This window comes from Microcaecilia unicolor, chromosome 2 (assembly GCF_901765095.1).
Source record: "Microcaecilia unicolor chromosome 2, aMicUni1.1, whole genome shotgun sequence".
Classification (NCBI taxonomy): Eukaryota; Metazoa; Chordata; class Amphibia; order Gymnophiona; family Siphonopidae; genus Microcaecilia; species Microcaecilia unicolor.
This window is the reverse complement of record NC_044032.1, coordinates 204,093,112-204,112,375: the sequence shown is the minus strand read 5'-3', so window position 1 is coordinate 204,112,375 and position 19,264 is coordinate 204,093,112. Positions and strand designations below refer to the sequence as shown.

The 19,264-nt window shown below is 42.7% G+C and overlaps 1 protein-coding gene across 1 annotated transcript in view; it reads right to left on the bottom strand.

Annotated features, from left to right (window-relative positions):
* Nucleotides 1-19,264, bottom strand: part of ZNF367 (zinc finger protein 367) — a 56,475-nt gene that overhangs the window by 12,885 nt on the left and 24,326 nt on the right. Inside the window, exons 3-4 of the mRNA XM_030193640.1 lie at nucleotides 10,712-10,831; nucleotides 679-814 (exon numbers count right to left, since the gene is read on the bottom strand). Coding sequence (XP_030049500.1) covers nucleotides 679-814; nucleotides 10,712-10,831 — 256 coding nt within the window. The remainder of the gene's footprint in view (nucleotides 1-678; nucleotides 815-10,711; nucleotides 10,832-19,264) is intronic.

Here is a 19,264-nt window from a genome sequence, read left to right as displayed (position 1 = left end):
CGGGACACAGGGAAGACCCGAAGGGAGGCGATCTGCTGCTTTCACACGGAAGTGAGGCGCTGCCGATTTGAATGCAGGGGGCATGGTGGCGGACGGAGAGGGGCTGTCGACAGGGCTGGGGGGTGGACGGATGGAGACTGGGGACTGCGGCATCGGCGGCCTGAGAGGGAGGCGACAGTGGTAGCGATGGGGGGGGGGGCAGGGGTGGCCTTGCCCCGAGCCCGGCTCAGTCTCTCAGCAGCCCTGAGCCTACTCAAAGGCTTCTATAAAGTTGCTGGGTTGTGCTTTCCACACATAGAGCCATCAATGTCGTCACAAAATGTGAGGATTTAGTAGTTCTGCTTGTCCTCAGAGAAAGTATTGTGTGCTATGCTGTGCAGTGCAGGCCCATTCTCTGCCCATAACTCACTGAAACAGCATGCAGCTAGCATAAGGATTAGCAAACACTGTCATGTTAACACAGTAATAATTGTGTGCTAACTACATTTTTACTAGACAGGCCCTTTAGTATTCAGCCAGGAGCAGACCACAGTCTGCCGGAGGATGAGTTGGGTTGACAACCCATCACATTTTCTCAATTCCAGCTTGACTTTAAGGGCAGATTATTCTCAAAACATATTCATTTATTGATTATAACCTAGAGCACAATGATTGTTCTGCTGGTTGTAGTCAACTCACTTTGCCAGCCACTCTGCAACAGCCTTGTTGTCAGCATCCTGGTTTTTGCTGAGGCCAGTAAGCTCTTCTCTCTTCAATCGTGCATAAGGGTGTTTAGGACAATGGCGATTTGCATGCGTGAACCGGCTCAGACATCCTGTGAACCAATAGAAAGTGATCAGCCAGCAGGAAAACTGAACAGGCATTCATTCAACAAGATTTTTGCTTATCCCTTAACCTCTGGAATCAGCATTTTCCCTACCTTGCTAACAAATTAATTCACATTTTTCAGCATTACATGCAATCTTTGATATGCCAGAAATTTTATTCAACAAATGAGAAAAAAGCATGCAAAATCTTTAAGTGTAGGAGAGGCTAACCTGATATATAGAAACCAAAGCATAATAAAACTGAATTTTACATCATTTACTTGACGCAAAAAGGAAATACAATCCAAATGGTTAAAGTACCAAAGAAATCAATGTTTTTATATGTTATTGCATATATCTCAGAACAGAACCAAATTATCAAAAAAGTTTAAATTAGTTCTTAAGACCTATTTCTTTTCCAATGCATGAGGGTTGTTAGTTTACTTCTTTAATGATCAGAGAAAAATTATTGTGTCTGTGGTTTATATAGGTTCTGTTTAATTTTTAAGTTTATTTATTTATTGTTTGCATTTGTATCCCACATTTTCCCACCTCTTTGCGGGCTCAGTGTGGCTTACAATTAATTATGTTCACTGTTATAACTACAAACTGCTCTGATTGCCAGACTGAAGAGCAGTATAGCAAATGATTGACTAAATAAACAAAAGTGCAGAGTACAAATCGCTTTCCACGTTTTATGCGTTTAGACACTATTGATATATAGATTTGAATGCTGCTGAAAGCAAAAGTAGGAACAATTAAATTCTACAATACATAAAAGGGGAGATGGTTATGCCATTGTATAGGGAATCAGCGAGACCTCAACTTGAATACGGAATCTAGTTCTGAAGGGCTTTCCTCCAAAACAATTCAGGCCGTCCAGAAAAAGGCTGTCAAAATTGTGTTGAGACAGCATCAAAAGTCCACCGAGGAGAGATGAAATAAATCTAAACCATATGCCCTACAAAAAGCTGAGCCAGGGGTATATAATAGAGGCATTCAAATACCTGAAAGGTACTATTAAAAAGGTCAAGAAAAACTGCTTCAGGGAAATATATTTTCTAGAACAAGGGGGTCATGCTTGAAGGATCCAGGGGGATAATTTTTTCATAGAAAGGGTTGTGGAAGAATTGAACATCCTTCTAGGATAGGAACTGGCAAATAAAACCGTAGCATAGTATAAGAGGGCAAGGGATCAACATAGAAAATCTTTAGCTGCAGAAAGTAGAAAGAAGCAAAAAGGTTAATACAAAAGATTTTTGTCATGGGGCAACACAAGCATCTATTTGGCCAGGTTGTCCAACAGGTTAACGATATAACCAAGTAGAATATGGGTCTGCACAAAACAAAGGCCGTTTAGAGGGTAGGGAAAAGATATCTTAGATTAAAAGGCTGTCAGTTTGCTCTGGCTGCCTCGTTGGGCAGACTGGATGGACCATGCGGGTCTTGATTTGCCATCATTTACTATTTTACTATGTATCAAATAGGGTGAGTTGCCAGGAATCCAAATCAGTGCTGTGTTGCAATGTGATCCCAGTTGATATGTTTGTCATTATACTACCAACAGATTGCCCAACATGTTTCGGTTTGATGGCTGCTTCAGGGGCAATCAATCCAGGATTCACACTGTAGCTTTCAAGGCAATTAATTTTCCAAGACGTGGGACGTTATGGAATGTTTTCTTATTGTGAACCCATGCTGCACTGAGGTTTCCAATTTTCTTCCACTTAAATCATTAGAAATTTATTCATCATCACCTGGTCTTTGGTTTCATATATGCTTCTTATTGCACTTCTGTGCTATCATATTACTACAAGCTATGGATAAAATAGTGCAGTAGCCATTAGTCCAATTTTAAAAGGTTAATAAATAAAATGAAATATAGGTTAGGAAGTACTTTTTCATATAGAAGGTAATTGCCTCAAATGCTCCTCCAAGAGGTGGTGGAGAAAATATTTAACAGATTTAAGAATGTGTGGAATAAGCACAAAGGATTCTTATAAGAAAAGAGAATGAAATCAAAAACAACTCAGTCATGCTTAATCTAGTAGTTGGGAAATGAGGCTAGTGCTGGACACTTATATGGTCTGTGTTTTCAAGTTTTTTCAGGAACTTCTATCCTGCCCAATCATGCTGAGTGGCTTACAGACTAAAGGGATAAAAAAAAAAAAGTGGATAAACACACAACAAGGGAAAAGAAGGGGGAGGGGGGATGAACTACAAAATCTTGGATAGAATAGGGAGGGGAGGGGAAGGGAGGACATAACAAGGGAGACGGCAGCCAAGATCAGGATCAGTGTCTAGTATGTCCAGAACTAGAGGTGAAAACAAGGCTAATGAAAAGCAAGGAATCGGCAAAAAGAAAGATTTTAAGAAGACTAATCCAAGATGCTGGCGCAACATGATCCAAAGCTCTGGGCCTTGAGCAGGAAAATATTGAGTGCTAAGTGCCGTCAAAGAAGTTCTTTAGATGTAGGTACAATAAAACAATTTGAGTGACCTAGGAGGGGAATAAGGTGTCAGGAAATAAGACAGAAATAATGGTTCACCGGAATTACAGATTTTATATACCAGTAGTAGTAATTTATGACATCCAATGAGATAGAGTTAGCAAATGAGCTTAGTGGGGTTTAAAAAAAGATTTGGATAGCTTCCTAAAAGAAAAGTCTATAAGCCATTGTTAATATGACTTGGGGAAAATCCACTGCTTATTTCTAGGATAATTTCCTGGCTGCAACATCTGTTGTTAAAAGTATATAAGTGTTTTCCCTTGACAAAGCGGTTAAATGCGAAGCAGGCTCCTGTCAGGATTATATGTATACTGGAGTTGAATTGAATGCAGTTGAGAGATAACCATGAAGTGCTCAGTGCTGCACTATGACCAGATGAAATAGCGGCTTTGAGCAATGCGAAGATAAGTTTAAAAAAATTTTCTGCACTTGTTTAAGCTCAAGTATATACTGCTGCTGTGAGTTTGCAGGAGTGAATTACACAGATTATACACAGAGTAAAACAAAAAATATATAAAAATACAAAAACGTGGCACAAACACATTTAAATACACTTTAGACACAAATGTGTAGGAAGTTTTGTGCACTATCGGAGGTTGGGGGCAGTCAATGATTATAAAAACCAGCACAAAATTAGAAGCTCACTAGTAGCGTGATACTCAGTGCCTGTGTGTATGTATGAGACGTCCCTTTATCAAACAGTAATTTGTACACTGAGCAATTTTCGTGCCACCAACAAGTTGTTGTATTTCTAGGATAAGCAGCATAAAATGGATCTTGCCAGGTACTTGTGACGTGGATTAGCCACATGTTGGAAACAGGATGCTGGGCTTGATGGACCTTTTGTCTGTCCCAGTATGGCAATACTTATATCCTTTAGGAGTGGAGATACGTGATTTTTTTTTTTTGCTCCTATAATGAGTTAGATAGTTGTGTTTCGCACTAACTGCAAGCATCAGAGATACTTTATTTATTCATACAAGAAACTAAATAAAAAAAAGCTCTCTCATATGAATCTATTAGGTAGGGAACTTTCCAACATAATAATACATTTTACCAAAATGAAACCTCACAAGTCCAGGTGACCTACAGAGATGGTCTAACCCTTATTGGGCTCATCATCATAGGTTCCCAACCTAACCCCAAAAACAGCCTCAGTGAAAAAAAACTCCAATGTGGAGAAAAAACACTGTGGCACAAAACGGAGGATATTATATAGTGGAAAAGATCCCTAACTATAGAATGTGCAGAACAAACTGAAAGGATTAGTAAACGTCAATATTCAAAAATATGGGTGCACCATATAAATGAGGAAAAACAAAAAAAGCACTTAGCTTAAGCTCTGGAGCAACACAGATCAAATCAAGTCCAGGTCGCTCTAGTTTTCTCAGTTGTAATCCTTCAAGGGGAAGGAGAATTAACTTCACCAGTATTGAAGCTGAAGCAGGATCAAAACAGGGAATCCCCCTGTCGGGGTACTAAAGATGAGTGGCCTCTTGTTTTGTTTGAACCTTCTCAGTTGCGGATTTTTATTTACAGCTGTTCATCTGGTATGACAGCTGCAAATTCAGCAATCAGTGGATAAGGAGGATTGAAGTAACAGGGTTTGAAAATAAAGCAGCACATAAGCACCGCCATACTGGGAAAAGTCCAAGGGTCCATCAAGCCCAGCATCCTGTCTCCGACAGCGGCCAATCCAGGCTTCAAAAACCCAGCAACCCCCCCCCCCCCCAAAAAAAAAAAAAAATATTTTTAATAATGTTCAATGGTCTTATCCTTCAGGAATCTGTCCAAACCCCCCTTAAACTCCGTAAGACCAGCTGCTGTCACTACATTCTCCGGCAACGAGTTCCAGAGTCCAACTACATGCTGGGTAAAGAAAAACTTTCTCCTATTTGTTTTAAATCTACCATATTCTAGCTTCATCTTGTGTCCCCTGGTTCTATTATTGTTTGAAAGCGTAAACAAACGCTTCACATCTGTCTGCTCTACTCCGCTCATTATCTTGTAGACTTCTATCATATCACCCCTCAGCCGCCTTTTCTCCAAACTGAAGAGCCCTAACCATCTTAGCCTTTCCTCATAGGGAAGTCGCTCCATCCCTTTTATCATTTTCGTTGCCCTTCTCTGCACCTTCTTAATTCCTTTATATCTTTTTTGAGATGCAGCGACCAGAATTGAACACAATATTTGAGGTGCGGTCACACCATGGAGCAATACAACGGCATTATAACATCCTTGTGTTTGTTTTCCATCCCTTTCCTAATACTACTCAACATTCTGTGCGCTTTCTTAGCCGCCGCAGCACACTGAGCAGAAGTTTTCAACGTCTTATCAACGATGACTCCCAGATCCCTTTCTAGGTCTGTGACTCCTAATGCTGAACCGTGCATGACATAGCTGTAATTCAGGGTCCTCCAGCTTCCTTCTACTACTACTACTAATGGCAACAAATCGCCAAAACCTGTCGCTTCTTTATCTTCAACATTAATAAAATTTGCCCCTTCCTTTCTGAACATGCCACCAAAATCCTTATTCACACCCTTGTTACTTCTCGCTTGGACTATTGCAATTTACTTCTCACTGGTCTTCTGCTCAATCATCTTTCTCCTCTCCAATCTGTCCAGAATTCTGCAGCTCAACTTATTTTCCGCCAGAATCGCTATGCCCACACTAGCCCACTTCTCAAGTCTCTTCACTGGCTCCCTGTCTGCTTCCATATACAGTTCAAACTTCTCTTACTGACCTTTAAATGCATCCACTCTATGACCCCTCGTTACTTCTCCTCTCTCATTTCTCCCTACATTCCTCCCCGTGAACTCCGCTCTCTGAGCAAGTCTCTCTTGTCATCCCCCTTCTCTTCCACCGCTAACTCCAGACTTCGTTCCTTTTATCTTGCTGCACCTTATGCCTGGAACCGTCTTCCCGAGCCCATACGTCTAGCTCCATCTCTACCTGAAGGCTCACCTCTTCTAGCTTTGTTTATAATTTCTGACTGATTAGATCTCTGACTTTTTCTATTTCACGGATTTGTTTGTTATTATTGCATAAGTTTGTATATATTTTCCGTTTAAATTGGAAAATTACTTGTCAAGATTATGTTGTCTTGATGTTCATAAAAAACTAAAAGATTAAAATTAAAAAGTATACATAAGTTGTTGGAAAATATCAATTATAGCTAAAAATCAGTTTCTTTAAACATTTTCCTAACTTCCCATTGGCCCCTGTGCTACTTTTATGAAAATATTTATCGGAGGTTAACTGCAAATTTATAGCAAATTTTCTCAAAAGCACTGCCTGGCCTTAATTTGGTTAATGGGGATAATGTAAAATTTAACAACTTTTTTTGGAGATGTTTTAGGTGGTTATTTCCTCCAGAACTACTCTTCTTGTTACTTTTAAGATGTTTTTCAAAAAGGAACATTTTTGTGGTCAGAAGGTAAATATTTACCCTATTTCTACGGCAACCCAAACATGTAGAAGACAGTTTTACCCCTGTTTACAGGGCTGCGCGGAATTGCCGACACAGCCCAAAGTGAACGGGCTATGTTGGAAGTACCACACTGCCAGCTGCTGGTGCGGCTTTGTACACAGGGGCCTTAGTCTTTGAAACCAAAAGGTGCTGCAAGTAGGAGCCAACTTTAATGTAAGAAAAATAAATACTTACACAAAATCTATCAGAGAAATACATATATCTTCTTTGATGCATTACAGTTGGAAAAACTTTGTGATAAATGGTTATAGCCTATTTTTTTCTTTAGTTGTGGGCTTTTCCTTTCCATCCAGAACTGTTATTGGTATCTTAAGTACATAAGTACATAAGTAGTGCCATACTGGGAAAGACCAAAGGTCCATCTAGCCCAGCATCCTGTCACCGACAGTGGCCAATCCAGGTCAAGGGCACCTGGCACGCTCCCCAAACGTAAAAACATTCCAGACAAGTTATACCTAAAAATGAGGAATTTTTCCAGTCCATTTAATAGCGGTCTATGGACTTGTCCTTTAGGAATCTATCTAACCCCTTTTTAAACTCCGTCAAGCTAACCGCCCGTACCACGTTCTCCGGCAATGAATTCCAGAGTCTAATTACACGTTGGGTGAAGAAAAATTTTCTCCGATTCGTTTTAAATTTACCACACTGTAGCTTCAACTCATGCCCTCTAGTCCTAGTATTTTTGGATAGCGTGAACAGTCGCTTCACATCCACCCGATCCATTCCACTCATTATTTTATACACTTCTATCATATCTCCCCTCAGCCGTCTCTTCTCCAAGCTGAAAAGCCCTAGCCTTCTCAGCCTCTCTTCATAGGAAAGTCGTCCCATCCCCACTATCATTTTCGTCGCCCTTCGCTGTACCTTTTCCAATTCTACTATATCTTTTTTGAGATACGGAGACCAGTACTCTAACATTTATAACTGCTTGCTAATTTGAATTTAGATTCTATAGTATCTCTTCATAATCAGGGCTACCTTGTAATGTTAATTTCCTTTTCTTTGTGTATTGAGCATATTTCTTATAATTTTATTACTTGTTAAATGTTTTTCTTTATTTTTATTATTTTTGTTTTACGATTGGAAAAATTGGTATGCAGCACAGAACCTTGCTACTTTTTGGATCATGACAGTACTTGTGATCTGGATTGGCCACTGCTGGAAACAGGACACTTGGTTTGATGGACTTATGATCAAATCCAGAATGGCAATACTTCTACACTCTACTTTCAATTCCCTGTAAAACCATTTAGGAAGAACCCAAGGCAATTTATCTTCCTCTCCCTTCTTTCCATTTTCCTCATCTTTTGGCAAATTTGTGTTTCTGCTGTTACTTTCAACTTATTATTGGCAATTATGAATTTAATTAAGGTCTGTTATTAGTGCAGCATGGTTTTAGCTTGAGGTTTCTAATCTTACATTTTTGGTGTCCTCAATCTTTGAATCTACGAGTCTACTCATCTATTTGTGGCATCTCTGCATGCAATGATTTTTAATACATTTTTTTCCCAAAGAGGAGTTAATTTTCTCCTTTTCTTCTGGCTATGCATCCTTATTAGACAGACTTAGTAAATTTTACTATACAATACTGTATCCAATTTCTATGATGTAAAGGAAAATAAACATATGAATAAATTTCACCTGCCATTTCATCTGCCACATAAGATACCCACTTCCAAGCGAGCTACTCCTCATGACCCATTCTCTACCTCCAGGACATCCTCAGTAAGCTGAACCCAGTGCAAATATCTCAGGATATAGAGGCACTACAGATCACCATGTGTTGTCCCAAGGCAGAAACCTCAAAGGACTAGTTAAGTAAGGACTCAACCTGCAGTTTGGTTTCTGGAGTATCCTCCTCTGTCAAAATAAATCCCTCTGTCACATGACTCTTACCTTCCTCTTAGGCAAATTCCTGGGACAGTTCCTTACAAATGTCACCAAGAACACTCAGCCACTCATAGGACCGTTTGGGCTGCAGGGGTACTTGAGGACCCCTGTGCTCCTGCAGCAGAAAGACCTTGTGAAGAAGTAGATCAAATTCAGGAGAAAAGTATCCTGCCTGCTCCATGCCTACTGCAGCATAGACCTGACTGGCAACCTCTCCTTGTCCTGCTAGAGCTCCCCACAGGACTAGGGTGGGGGGGGGGGGGGGGGGCAAGGGTTACTTCTCCGAGCCAGCCAACAAAACAGCCATGTCTTCTGCACATTTCATGCTATGTTGTTTCACAGGGGGGCTGCTACAAATCATGCCATTAACTCCTGTACAGGAAAACCCTGTGCATTTGCTGAATGATTTCCCCACCCCGTGGCACACCGTCACCTTCCGGTGCTGCTCCATCTTGTTCTACACAAAGAACTATTTGGCCCTTTTGCCTGGGACCTTCACCCTACCTTTTTGACAGTGCTGCCTGGTTGCCGAATCCAACCCATGACCACTTGTGAAGTCAACTAGGCCATCCCACTGCAACCCCTCCCTCTTCAACAACAAAGTCCCACACAGCTTAACAGTTCCCAAGTGACAATGTTGTATGTCCAGCTGCTTCCAGCTTGGGCTGACCTCCTCTCCAAGGCTCGAGTCAATAGTTCTCAAGATCCTCCAGCTACAGATATCGGAGCAGTGACAGTGGGGAAAAAGCAGTGTCCTCTCTGCATAGCACTCTGCCTTAGCCTCTTCTTGCCCAATTCTATTTCAGAAGGATTTTTTTTTTTTTTTTGGTGCCTGGATTCCTCAGGAAAAAGTCAACAAGGAAGGGGCCCATTCAAGCTATTCCCATCAAATGCCTCATAAGGATTTTGAAGCACCCCTTCCTCATATCCCCTGCTCCACCAGACAACCAGATGCACTGGGCTCAGGATCCTCAGAGAGACCAGTTCATTGTATGGGGTGCCTCCTACCATCTTCTGGAAGCAGAAAATATTGGATTACTGAGCTACACAGTGCCTTTTATAAGGCAGATGTTACATCTCATCTCTGCCTCCATCTGCAGGTGGAAGGGCATAAACTCACATGTTTTAGACTAGTCTGATGGACAGAAAAAAAATCCCTCTCTCTACATCCATCTGCAGGTAGGAAGACCACCATTGGTCTGGACTTTTTTACCAGGATGAAAACAAATTATTTTTTTTTTTTTTTTTTTTTTGGGGGGGGGGGGGGGGGGTTGTTTTGTTTTTTTAATATAACCAAGCTTTGCTCTGGCATCAAGGCAGTTTACAATAGTAATACAGTGAATGATAGCAGATAAAGACCTGCATGGTCCATCCAGTCTGACAAAGCTACACTCGCCACTCTGTGTGGATTACATTTTTCATGACTGAACAATGACATCACAAGGAAGGCAGTTGACAATTTGTCACCATGCCTACCGCATTTAGGTCCAATTATGCTGGTTATGGCCTTCTTCACCTTACTTATACTTTAGGTGTCAATATCAACTTAGTCTCTCTGTACTGGAGCTCAGCATATGCATACATCGCCACACAGACTAGGAATTCAACTACCAGTTCCTCAACCTTCATGTCTTTCTCCTGATGACTCTCCTCTTCTTTACTTGGTTTAAGGGTATACAGCAAGAGGATGAAATTCTCTCTCACTGCTATCTGCCACCACCAATCTGGCCATTCTGGCAACTTTCAGGTACTCCTTTCCAAGTCTCTTCTCTTTCTCTGCGACAGCCTTTCATCTGGTGCTCCTCTCTAGGTCTCCTCTCTCTTACTATAGAAGCTACCAGTTAAAAAAAACAAAAATAAAAACCTTATCTTTAAGGCTAGGGAACTTACAATTGTATCCGTTGCTTTTATCAACTTTTTCTGTAGCAATATTCCCTCAGTTTTTGAAGACACTTGTTTACCTGCTCAATTTATATATAGGCTTTGCATAGCCATTTTCTCCTGCAACATACCATTTTCTGAGCACACAAAGGGCTTTTCCCCTGTATGGAGCCGCTGATGAGTTTTTAGTTGCCCACTTTGTACGAACGCCTTCCCGCAGTCTGGGTAGTCACATAGGTAAGGTCTCTCACCTGGTAAAGCAGAAAAGCAAGGGAGAACATAAAACTTAGAAATCATGCTTAGAAATTTAAATATCATTGCAACTATAAAGTTATATTTGTATTATTACAAAAACATTAATTTCATTTGGCACTGCACAAGTTGTTGCCTGAACATCACAAATATTTATAAATGGGTAAACATTTAACGGTGAAAAACAATAGGTGCCAGAAAGATTTTCAGTCAATACTTACTAGTTCTGACGATAAGGCGGCCTTTGTCCAGCTGACCTGGGACTTCCTTTTTGCTTCTCTAAAAGCTTATGGGTTTTGGGGGCGCTTTGTCTCAGTCCTTAAGGTGCTATATTCAACACCCCAGGCAAGGGTGTTATTTAATGGACGGGAGTCTCAGTCATTTCCTGTGCTTCAAGGGAGTAGACAGGCCTGCCCCCTTTCTCCCCTTCTATTTCTGCTGTCATTAGACCCTCTGCTTAGGGATATTATGGCAAATCCCAATATTCGAGGTATCCAGATTAGATCTCATTGCTTTAAAGTGGCAGCTTTCACCAATGACTTGTTAGTCCATCTGAGGACTCCAATGGAATCCCTTATGGCGTTATTGGAGACATTTCGGGCGTATGGAGACTATGCGGGATTTCGCCTCAACTTAGAGCAATTGGAAGCACTACCATCATCCCCACAAGTGCAAAGTTCTTGGGGATCAGAATTTCCCTTACGTTGGGCAACTACATTGTTTCGGTATATGGGGATTCGCTTGGCAATGGATGTAAGGTCCTTATTTCATCTCAATATATCTGTTCTTCTGGAGGCTTCGCAGCGACAACTAGAGTGCTGGAAAGACCTTCCACTGTCGTTACTGGGTAGGGTGAGCCTGGTGCAGACGGTCCAATTTCCTCATTGGCTATATGTGCTTCAGACTTTACCTTTGAAACTTTTGCAGAAGGATCTACACAGTCTTTATAGAACGTTGAGTTGCTTTTGCTGGGTGAACAAAAAGCCAAAAATTAGACTGGCTATTAAGTTGGGCACTTGGAAGCAAGGAGGCATTGGGCTCCCCAATTTAAAAATTATAATTATGCATGTCTATTACGTCACTTAGGTGACTGGTTTGGTCAGACTCAGCTTTACACACCGGTGGAGCTGGAGAGATTGTTCTACGCTCCCTATAACTTTTACTCTGTTACATCACGCATATCCTCAACTACCTGGTCATTTGAAAGAGAGAGTGTGCTGTTGGGTCCTCTACAGGATGTGTGGAGGGTGCTGGTGGGGAAGTTAGGGGACGACACATGTACTTCTGATCAGCTTTCCATTAGGGGTAATGGGGCTTTTGGCCCGGGACTCGACAACCCTACATTTCGGCAATGGGAGCAGAGGGGTATAAGCCCGTTGGAACATTTGTTAATGACAGAGGGAGATTTACTTACCTTTGAGGATTTACAGTCCTGGATGAAACCCTCTTGGGGTAACCGTTTTGCATATGCACAAGTTAAGCATTATGTATCTATTCTGGCTGTGTCTTCTCTAGGGAATCGGTTGGGATCCTAGATTAAGGACTTCTTTCAGGAGGTTACAGACCGGGGATTGTCTGTCACAGCTCCATAAAGCCCTCATTAAGGGGGATCCCGGCAAGGACTTTTCCTTTTTGAGGAGTAAATGGGCGGAGGATTCTGGAGTACCCCTGGGGAGTTGGGATGTCGCTGCCACGCACTGGAGCATTCCCTTACTGTCTACAGATGTGAGGCTTCGAGAATGTGGATATAGGGTGGTACTTAGGGTATATATGACCAAAACGCAGTTGGCCCATGTGGGAGATCTCAGAGATCCTGGTTGTCTAAAATGTAGCCACTCCTGTCACACCCTCTTTCATGCCTTTTGGATGTGTCCTAGGATTCAAGGTTTTTGGGAGCAAGTCAGAAGATTTTTTTCCCCGATTGTTAGATCGTGAAGCTAGCAGGTCAGTGAAACTATTTTTACTAGATGCACCTGGAGCCTATTTTCCCCTGCCAAGATATGCCAGTCTCTTATGCTGTAAACTGAGCCTGGTGGCTAAGAAAGTTCTTACAATACTGGACATCACTTGATCCTCCGTCGTATTGTCATTGAAGGAATTAGGTGCATCTTCTGTCCACTTGGGAGGCAAGAGAAGCTAGGGGGTCCCTCAGACGTAGGAAGACCTTACTGATGGCTTGGAACCCGTACATACAAATCCTGAGTCCTCGGGCGTGCAGTCTCATTGTTAACACACTAAGTGTCCTCTCCTGCAGCTCAGCTCCTGGTACTTTTTTAATTTTTTATTTTACTAGAATTGGCCAGTTTCTATGAAGGGAGGGGGGAAAAGTTGTTTTCGGAGATAACATGAGTCCGGGTGCTATCAGAATCAAAGCTCTGGACGAGATATTATGCCTTGGGGGACAATAGAAATGGGAGGGGGTGGGGGGGTTTAGTTTCATGTTACACAATTCAGGTTAGCTGGACCGTTGTGTGTGTATACTTTAAGGGTTAGGAGAAGGGGTAGGAGATATTGTTGGGATTTACTTAATACAGAGTTGAGGGTTTAGTTAAATGAGTGTATAAGCTCTTCTTACTGATAGTGTTTTTATAACAAGGGTGTTTGTACTTATTCTATCTTACCATCAATAAAAAATGTTGAAATATAACAGTGAAAAACAGCAAATGTATTATACCTTAATACAGAGCAATTATAAAAGTTAACTGAACTATAAATGAAGAAAGAAAATCACAGTCCAGTTGCTTAGACTGGGGAAATATGAATAACTCCCTGTTACAACACTGTGTAATCATTTTCTAAATTAAAAACAGAAAGACAATCCTCCCACTGTAAATTTATGTTCTCTTGTTTTACTTTTTCACATAGCTGCTTGTAAATAAGCAGGTAAAATCCTATACTGTGTCTTAAATGGCAAGACCAACATTTTCAAAAAACAGGCAGAAACAGATAAACAGAGCTACTAAATTAAAAAAAAAAAAAAAAAGACTGAACAGAGCCAGTCACAAAACAGCCACATTTTGCACCACCGGAATAGCTAATCAGATGTTCGATATCCATAATACATAGCATTAGACTAGTTGAGAACAGAGTTTGTACCACAACTTAAAAATCTGTCTGAAAAAGATTCATCTGAAAATTGCTATGAAAATTAAAAATTCAACAATGAATCAGTTTCAAAAATATGTGGCTTTGTAAATAGCTGGAAATCGAAACAAAATCCTATATATCAACCCTGCATTTTAATTGCAATGACAAATCATTTAAAATTTAGTTTTATACATTTTTATTTTTATTGTAATATAATACTTCATCTAGTTTCCCCAGGTTCATTCCTGGTGAAATACAGTGAAAATATCTAGCCATGTGTCAGTGATAATACCAACCTTTTGGTAATTTTAGCTCTTTATTTGAAATAAAAATATTCTATAAAAACAATATTTAAGTACGATGAAGTCCACCAATATAGCCACTTGAAAAAACACAGCTAGAAAGGAGAACTGGATTAGTCCAATAAATGAAACTGTTGAAAAGATAGATATTTATATAAAGCGAAGATACTTACCTGTAGCAGGTATTCTCCAAGGACAGCAGGCTGATTGTTCTCACATGTGGGTTGACGTCCACGTCGGCCCGGGAAACCGGCAATTTTGCCAGCAAAATATAAGAAAACTTTTCCAGAGTCTTCTGGCGAGTGTGCAGCGCACACCGCGCATGAGCGGATGTCTTCTCACATGTGGGTCGATGTCCGCGTCGGGGAAACGGCAAATTTTTCCTTAGCAAAAATAAAAAAGTTTTGCCAGAGCCGAATCACGCGCACCACGCATGCGAAGACAACTTCCCGCCCGTCGCGTGAGCGTCTCTTCAGTTTAATCAAAAAGCATAAAAACAAACAACTCCTCCTCCAAAGGGGAGGTGGGCGGGTTTGTGAGAACAATCAGCCTACTTTCCTCGGAGAATACCTGCTACAGGTAAGTATCTTCGCTTTCTCCGAAGACAAGCAGGCTGCTTTTTCTCACATGTGGGGTATTCCTAGAAACCAGGCTCACTCAAAACAAGAAACATTGGTCAATTGGGCCTCGCAACGGTGAGGACATAACATAGATTGACCTGAAACCATAAACAACTAACAGAGTGCAGCCTGGAACAGAATAAAAATGGGTCTAGGGTGGTGGAGTTGGATTCTAAACCCCGAACAGATTCTGCAGCACTGACTGCCCAAACCGACTCTCGCATCGGGTATCCTGCTAAAGGCAGTAGTGAGATGTGAATGTGTGGACTGATGACCACGTTGCAGCCTTGCAAATCTTTTCAATGGAGGCTGACTTTTAAGCAGGGGCGTAGCCACGGGCGGGTCTGGATGGGCCCAGGCCAAGCCACTTTCCTTACAGGCCCGCCCAACCAACGTTCGCCCCGCCCCGGGTGTCAGCAGGTGGGTGGGGGGTGCTCCGCTGGCGCCGCAGTATCACCTGCCTACCAGCTCCGTCGACGGACGAAGAGATGACCCTCTTCTGCTACCTGGCACCCAGCCTTAAAAAATAAAACCGAAGAAGCGCCTCGCGCCTGCTCTGCTCAGGCAAGCAAATCGCCACGTCACGTCGGCCCTTCAATCACTGTGTCCCGCCCTCGTGGAAATAGGAAGTTACATCAGAGGGCGGGGGACACAGTGATTGAAGGGCCGACGTGACAAGGCGATTTGCTTGCCTTAGCAGAGCAGACGCGAGGCGCTTCTTCGTTTTTCTTTTTTAAGGCTGGGTGCCGGGTGGCAGAAGAGGGTCATCTCTCCATCCGTTGACGGAGCTGGTAGGCAGGTGGGGACTGGGTCGGGGAGGGGGGCCTCAGATGGTTGAAGGGACAGGAACTGGGTCTGGGAGGGGACGGTCTGGGTGAGGTGGGGCTCAGGAGGGAGAATGGGTCTAGGGCTGAAAAGGGGGGCCCTAATGCAAGGCACGTGGATGAAGGAAACTGGGGACTGAAACTGTGCAGACTGGGGGCTGAAAAGGGAACAGGGAGAAGTGGCTGGGGCTGAAGCTCAGGACTTGGGAGAAAAGTGCTGGGGTTCAAACTGGGGACTGAAAAGGGGACAGGGAGAAGTGGCTGGGGTTGAAACGGGGACAGGGAGAAGTGGCTGGGGGCTGAAGCAATGGAATGGTGGAAGAAAAGGGCTGGGGCTGAAAAGGAGCGGCAGGTGGGAGATGTGTGCTGGGGCTGAGACTGGGGGCCGAAAAGAAGGGGCAGCGAGAGGGAGGGCAGACCCTGGATGGATGGGAGAGGGAGGGCAAATGGTGGATTGAAAGGGCAGAAAGAAAGGGCAGACAGTGGATGGAAGGGATGGCAGAGAGAGAGCGAAGACAGATGCTGGATGGAAGGAAGATGGTGAAAAGAAGATGAGGAAAGCAGAAACCAGAGACAACAAATTGTAAATAAAATATATATTTTATTTTTTTGCTTTAGGATAAAGTAGTATTGTAGATGTGTTAATAAATGTTTATAAATAGAACATGTAAATAAGGTAATCTTTTTATTGGACTAATTTTAATACATTTTGACCAATTTTCAGAGAACAAAACCCCCTTCCTCAGGTCAGGATAGGATACTGTAACAGCACTATACTGTATTGACCTGAGGACGGAGGTTTTGGCCTCTGAAAGCTAAATGTATTAGTCCAATAAAATGGTATTTTATTTTCTATTTTTGTTTTATTTCTATTTGTTAATTTGTAAAGTGGTGATTGGTATTTGTTAGTTTTTTTCAAATTTACATCTGCTGTCTTTATATTTTGCACAGTACTAGGGAACATTTTCTGTTTCTGTGGTGTTGCATTGTATGCAAAGTCTGGCATCTTGGGGGTTCAGTTTAATTTTTGTCTAAATAGAAAGTTTATGATTACTTATTCTATAATGGATTAGGGTGTATCTGTGTTTGTGAAAAAGACATGGCTTTCAGTTGGCACTGACTGTGCAGGATCGACGATCTGTACTATTATGTCTGGTTTCGTTTTACAATAGGTGAATTGATGTTCTAGTGCTCACTGTAGTGTTTAAGATGCTTTCCTTTTCCTTGTGTGACTTGTAGAAATTACTGCTTATGGTATGCTAGAATTGCTCTATACTATAGGTCCTCAGTGTTTTGTATTCTCGGTATGCCTAGTACTGGATTTTGGAGGGGGGTGTTAAAAAATGACCAGCCCCGGGTGTCAACTACCCTAGGCACGCCACTGCTTTGATCGCTGTTGCTGCCTTTTCTCCCGCGGCTGATGCCAAACTATGGGGGAGGGGGAAGGGAAGGGTTGATGCCGGGCTACAATTCCAGGCTGGAGACTGTCGGACAGTCCTGCATTTGTGACCACCCCATTGTTATGGGACTTGCAGCACTGATTTCCATGGGCAGAATCGGGCACTGCAAATCCCACACTGATTTGGGTTATAAAGTCTAAATCAGGACTGCACAAAAGCCTGGAACTGGGTAATTTGCCATCTCTGTGATTGCTAATGTTTTGTGTTTTATCCTGCAGTTGGTAAGGGGTGGTCTGTGTTCTGCATGTGACCGATGTAAAAGATTCTGTGTGCATGTAGTTCGTGTGGGGATCTATACGAGTCTGACTTCTCTGGCTTTTTAAATGGGAATGTCAGTTTCAGAATGTACCTGTTTTATGAATACAGCTTAATCAGGCATTTGCATTTGTTACAAAGCAAAGTTTGAAGGATATGTGCCATTGACATGTTTGCCTTATAGCAGTCATATTTGGTCAAGTTTAAGATATGGGATAAAATCACTATATTTAAAAATGTTGGTGTTCCATGAACCAGGTATGTGGTTTGTGTTAATGCAGGAGAGCTGTTGAACAGACTGTTTACTTAGAAATCCATCATCAAGTGCACTCTAAGGCATTATTAAGGAGTATCCCAAGAAATACTACTCACACCTAGTGCCCACCCATATTAGCTCTGGGCCCACCCAAAATGTCAGGTCTGGCTAGGCCACTGCTTTTAAGTGAGCCACTGACGCAGCCATGGCTCTTACATTATGAGCCGTCACATGGTCCTCTAGAGTCAACCCAGCCTGGGCATAAGTGAAGGAAATGCAATCTGCTAGCCAACTGGAGATGGTGTGTTTACCGATGGCGACTCCCCTCCTATTGGGGTCGAAAGAAAAACAACTGGTCGGACTGTCTGAAGAGCTTCATCCGCTCCACGTAAAAGGCCAATGCTCTCTTGCAGTCCAAGGTATGCAAACTGCTTTCGCCAGAGAGGGTACGAGGATGGGGAAAAATGTTGGCAAAACTGATTCAGACGCAACTCCGACACCACCTTTGGCAGGAACTTAGGGTGAGTGCGGAGGACTACTCTGTTGTGATGAAATTTAATATAAGGTGCATGCACTACTAAGGCCTGAAGCTCACTGACCCTACGAGCTGAATTAACAGCCACCAAGAAAATGACCTTCCAGGTCAAGTACTTCAGATGGCAGGAATTCAAAGGCGCTTTCATCAGCTGGGTGAGTACGACGTTGAGATCCCATGATACTGGTGGAGGTCAGACTGGGGGCTTTGACAAAAGCAAACCTCTCATAAAGCGAACTACTAAAGGCTGGCCTGAGATAGGCTTACCCTCTACACGGCGATAAGCACTAATCGCACTAAGGTGAACTCTTACGGAGTTGGTCTTGAGACCAGACTCTGATAAGTGTAGAAGGTATTCAAGCAGGGTCTGTGTAGGACAAGAAAAAGGATCTAGGGCCTTGCTGTCACACCAGACGGCAAACCTCCTCCATTTGAAAGAGTAACACCTTTTTGTGGAATCTTTCCTGGAAGCAAGCAAGACTCGGGAGACACCCTCTGAGAGACCTAAGGAGGCAATTTCTAAGCTCTCAACATCCAGGCCGTGAGAGCCAGAGACTGCAGGCTGGGATGTAGAAGCGACCCCTCATTCTGGGTGATGAGGGTCGGAAAACAGTCCAATCTCCACGGTTCTTCGGAGGACAACTCCAGAAGAAGTGGGAACCAAATATGACGGGGCCAGGAGGGCACAATCAGGATCATGGTTCCATGGTCTTGCTCGAGTTTCAGCAAAGTCTTCCCTACTAGAGGTATGGGAGGATATGCATACAGAAGGCCTGTTCCCCAATGTAGGAGAAAGGCATGTGATGCTAGTCTGTCGTGGGCCTGAAGCCCGGAACAGAACCGGCAAAAAGATCCATCGAGGGGGTGCCCCAACTCGGAAGATCTTGAGGGCTACACCCATGTTCAGAGACCACTCATGAAGTTGCATTACCCTGCTCAGCCTGTCGGCCAGACTGTATATGCCTGCCAGATAAGTGGCTTGGAGAAACGTGCCATGACAGTGCGCCCAAAGCCACATCTGGACGGCTTCCTGACACAGAGGGCGAGATCCGGTGCCCCCCTGCTTGTTGGTGTAATATATGGCAACCTGATT